The 5,255-nt window shown below is 36.9% G+C and overlaps 1 protein-coding gene across 1 annotated transcript in view; it reads left to right on the top strand.

The window, feature by feature from the left end:
• Positions 1–3,675, top strand: part of LOC144980144 (uncharacterized) — an 8,253-nt gene extending 4,578 nt beyond the window's left edge. The window contains exon 3 of the mRNA XM_078927702.1: positions 691–3,675. Coding sequence (XP_078783828.1) covers positions 691–2,018 — 1,328 coding nt within the window. The 3' untranslated portion in view covers positions 2,019–3,675. The remainder of the gene's footprint in view (positions 1–690) is intronic.
• The last annotated feature ends 1,580 nt before the right edge of the window (positions 3,676–5,255 follow it).

Below are 5,255 nucleotides of genomic sequence, written 5' to 3'. Positions count from 1 at the left end.
ACAAAAAATAAGCTTTTGGGTCACACAATATCCACTAAACGTGCTCAAAGCTCTTTATAAGGGGTCTCTATTCAACAGCATCATTTAACAGTATAATAAATCATGAAGCCTGATAGGCGATAATACAATAATTGTTTAGACAATGTCATCGATTTTAACGGCCAATACCTATTTTACGCATGGGTACGGCGAAGGAATTTGCATTTGCCAAGGACTCAACTATGCACCCCCCCTAATGAGACACGAACCCTGAATTTTCCTGTCTGGAAGGCGTGTATCAAACCACTAGACCACGTAGCCGCACAAAATATGGATGTCTTTTTGATTTAATAATTATTTCCGTTTATTTTGTTCACGCCGATAAGTTACCAGATTGAGACCCCTATGGAAACAACAAAAACCAAACAACGTTCGACTCTTGGCCTTCTTCATAAGACACAAAAGACAAACAAAGAATGATGACATTTTGTTGATAGTAGTAAGTTGTACTTCCGAGCCATAAGGTCCAAGGCACAGGAGTTTATCCCGGTTTCTATAGCAGTAAACGGACAGTGGCAACTGTTTACTTTATGAGAGAGGGAGCGATTATTATTATTATTATTATTATTATTATTATTATTATTATTATTATTATTATTATTATTATTATTATTATTATTATTATCTTTATCCTTGTATTTCATTCTACAGTTAGAGCAGAGTTTGAAGAGTGCTGTTTCGGGACTCCCGAGAGTGGTGAACCATTTGACAGATGTAAGAAAAACCCTGGTCATCAGAATTTTATTCCCGTAAAGGAATTCAAGATGAGTGACCTGCCAGAAGAGGAGAGAACGGAAAGCCATATGGAATTTATCAAAGAATGCATTGACCAGACAGTGAGAATTGTGGTGAAATATATCAGTGAAAAGAGGCCGGATTACTTTCCCAATACGACCGTACCATATCCGTCTGCCAACCAGCGCGGACGCCGGGTGGCGGGTATTTTTGGAACAGGATTCATACACATTTGTAGATCAGTCCCTGACGAAGCCTGCCCTTGTATGGATTGCCGTAACAGCAGTTATCCAAAGATAGGGTATACGGAGTTCATAGTGAGGACAGCAACACATGTTGTATTTGACGAGCTTGAGTTAGAGAAATCGACTATTGAGTTATTTTTTGACTCTCCAGATAGGGACACAGTGAAATGTATCAAAGAGGTATCAATTGTTGGTGATGCTGATGATGATTATAGTCTACGTATTAGATCTAATAATGTGGTAAGGCGATGTAGGACGGATGTGACGCATTTAATATGTGTTGTTCATGATCATCTTGACTTACCTGTAAGGCACTCTGTCACGTCTTTCCAGAACAAGTCAAAAGGCATTATAATATCCCATCCCCATGGAGGTAGCAAGCACATTACAATTGGACATATGACAAAATATGATCTGCCATTCCAATATACAAGTACATCTGATGTAAACATTGATTTACCATTGGAATATGTTGCAGATTTGACAAAAAACACAGATAGGAAGTCACTAGTAGGGGAAGACGAGATCGATAAATACAAACTCATTAAATGTCGTGACATGGCATTCGTTCGAGTTCCCTGGAGTACCTTTGAGATTCTAAAAGGAATTTTACTGAAATATATGAATAGACGGCCTGTATCCTTTGATAAGTTTGAATTCAATGTCTCTGGCCTACATTGTTTAATCCCACGAGATGCTGAATGGCATTATCCGTATCGAACTGGATTTTCGCATTGGATGAAGTTCCCTCCAGACACAATATTTTGTTTTAAAGAAATGAACCAATCTTTCTGCTTACCTGAATTGGAAATGACGATATATGGCATCCCAATAACAAGGTGCTATGACATTGACACTTGTCCAGGGTGCAGTGGTGCCCCAGTTATCGGGGATGTTACTTTATTTTCTGAATATTATTTTGTCCTAGTTACTCATTCTGGCAGTTCAGGAATCCGAACCAACGTCAGTGGAGTCGAAACATCTTGCGTACTTTACTAAAATGTTTCACCATACGCGGGTGTGAAATGAGTGACCAGCCTTTAACAGTGTTGTGTCCGTCGCAAAAAAAAAAATGTAATGCTGCCTACAAGACGTCATGTCACGTCCTACCTGTTAAGTGTTGCTGTTGGCTTGGGACCCCCTGTAAAGTGCTTTGAGCACGTTGATTAGAAATTGCTCTATAAAAATGCTGTAGGTTTTATATTTAAAATGTCTTATCAGCTGTGCTTAGTGACTCGTTGCCAAAGTGTGGGAAACCTGTCAGTGTATTGGACAACACAACACATGATTTGGCCAACCAAGTATAGAGAAATGATATTTTATCTCAGAACAAACGTTGTAGAAAATTACTGGGTTTTTTAATAGGGGCATGTCGTGACGTCACACCTTCTACTCTTCATGTTCCAAACTCCCGAGAAGTGTTTGCTTGAATAGCCAGTGTTTCGGAGGATTAATAATGAATAGGTTATCTATTGACTCAAAATGTAGCCTAAATAGTTTTAACAGAATTTCTAACGATTCACATAAGAGAAATAAAAAGAAGTAATCCTACAGAGACAGTATGCTCATGGAGCCAGAGTTATATCCCGGTTTCTACAGCGTGAAACGGACAATAGCAATTGCTTGCTATCTTTTGGATAGGACGCTAGTCTATAGCAAAGTACTTTCCGCCAGATCAAACAGACCCAACTGCCCAATCACAGCTTGGTGGACAAGGGGGTCAGAAAAAGTTTCGACTGCACCCTGGATCGATCTCGGTCTCTTTGATTGTGAAGCGAGTGCTCTACCAACTGAGCTATTGTACCCCCCCCCCCCCAACTCAATTATAGAAGTAGCACAACATCATCACAATAACCTACTTGACAACTCAACTTTATGACTTGTCTTGAAAATTGTATTCCATTTGCTGTTTTAGATAATTATTCGCTATATCGGTTGATTGACCAGCGTCAACGTGTACATATATACAGGTCTAACTCCCGGACCCGCTTATGGGCCTAGTTTAACATTGTTGTAATGGACAATATTATTTTGCATCATTTTTATTGGGATATTCCCATTACAACAATGAGCCCATAAGGAATTGGGTTATCAGACCTACAAATAAATGCACGTCGACCAGCGTCTAAACATTCTATCCGATGTCAGATTTTTCTCACAAATTTTGGGGCAGATTTTCTAATAAAAAATAAATATATTCCATATTGATTGGTAGCTCAGCGTTCCAGGATTCAGATTTTGTTGTTTGGTCATTTATCGACATATTGGCTTCTTTTGAAATGTACTTAAGTACTAAAATAGTTCTGTTGGGTCAATATTAATTCAATAATATACGATTCTCACTCTTGCTTTTTTATTTTCCGGACGTGTTCTCAACCGTTGCACTTAAGTACTAAAATAGTTCTGTTGGGTCAATATTAATTCAATAATATACGATTCTCACTCTTGCTTTTTGATTTTCCGGACGTGTTCTCAACCGTTGCACGAGCTTGCAAGTACGCATTGGTAACAACGTTGTCATGTTTTTTTTTTCTTATTTTCTTTTTTACTTCCTCTGTCACTGTTGTATACACACTTTTTAAGATCGTTACAATTCAGTGAGAAAATGTTTCTTGATGAAGAAATCATGAATCATGAATAAAATTATCAAAAGTTATAATGTTTGTTTGTTTGTATTTATGTGTGTGTGTGTGTGTGTGTGTGTGTGTGTTTCTGTGTGTGTCTTTGTGTGAATAAATAACTTTGCCTATTCATATTATTATTTTATGGGTTTCTGTTATTTTAAAATTCCTTAATTAAATATGAAAATTGATTTTAAAAGTACTATAATATTTGTTGTACCTTTATACAGTATGAATATATTGGTGTTGAAGTACATAGAATTCAAATTTCAAATGCTTTTCTTATCAAACACTTAATAATATATAACACTTTATAATTCTACGGAAAAGTAGACTGAAGACGTGGATAAATAACAAGAGAAACACCTGTTTTGGCTTTATGTGAGTGACTCCATTTTATGTTATTATACACACACGCACACACACACACACACACACACACACATATATATATATATATAAGCATAGCTGCCCGGTCAATGCATATGATGATAAGTAGATTAACTAAAAATTTATGATTTAGATAAGTGTTGAATAAAAGTTGAACAGAATTTCAAAATTACATTTTTCGACTTCAGGAGAGAACTCTACAGAGCTTTGGGCAAAGAAATATATTTTCGGCATGTTATAAAATTCCCTCACTTCTCGTAGAATTCAAAAAGATAAACAAATGAAAAAATAAAGATCAACTAATATTTCTTTAAGCTATTTCTCCAGAAAAGACTGATAAAACGCACGCATCAGCCGTAGTGCAACACCTCAAATAAGTTAAGTTTCTTGACCAAAGGAAAAAAAAAAACAGATGGCGACTGTAGCGATTTCCGGAACGACAGTCAAAAGATTAATACACTCTCGCATTATCATCATAATCATTATCATCATTGTTGTGTTTTTAGGTGGGCAACAGAATAATATTGTTGAATCACTCAACCCAACAGCGGTTAGTGAGTATTGAGAGGAAGCAATGTATTACTGAATATAAAATATAGTATATACAAACATTTCTCAATAGCATTGTATAAGTAGATGGACACAATTATATAGCTCAAACAAGGAAAGTAGTCCATTCTTCTCTTAGGAATGGCACTCTGAAAAATCATCCGATTTGCTTCAAATAAAGATTATAATTATCTGGGGAACATATTCTTTCAGAAAATGCAAAAAAAAATGCAAATCCAAAATTTTCACCTTCCGATTGATTATGTCAGGTACTGACATATTTCTGCTTCAATTATTACTCACTCACTCTCTCAAAACTCTCGTGGCATTCTGGCATTTCAGGCGATGCAAGGGTCCTGTCAACTGCTATTCTTGGGGCCACCTCTCGAGACAGACAGACCTCTCTGATCTGGTCCCTCTCTATGGCATGTCTCCGGATCATCTTGGAGCGGCCTCACTTCCTCTTTCCATGGGGTGTCCATCGCAAAGTCTTCCTTGTCGGTGTTCGTCCGATCGCCAGATATCACAAACAGTGTATACCAAAGGATGGGCTTCCTTGATGAGATAATCGTAAATATAAATTATGATTTTAATATTACTGAATTTTGCAAGACAGAGGTTTTCGTCACATTTGAGAACCTTTTGCGTTGATTGCAAAAGAAAACAATAGTAGTAG

The sequence above is a fragment of the Berghia stephanieae genome, chromosome 9, assembly GCF_034508935.2.
Source record: "Berghia stephanieae isolate SIO BIC M18660-M18661 chromosome 9, UCSD_Bste_1.3, whole genome shotgun sequence".
In the NCBI taxonomy this organism is placed as follows: domain Eukaryota; kingdom Metazoa; phylum Mollusca; class Gastropoda; order Nudibranchia; family Aeolidiidae; genus Berghia; species Berghia stephanieae.
Note: the sequence above shows the minus strand (reverse complement) of the source record. Positions and strands in the feature narration are given on the sequence as shown.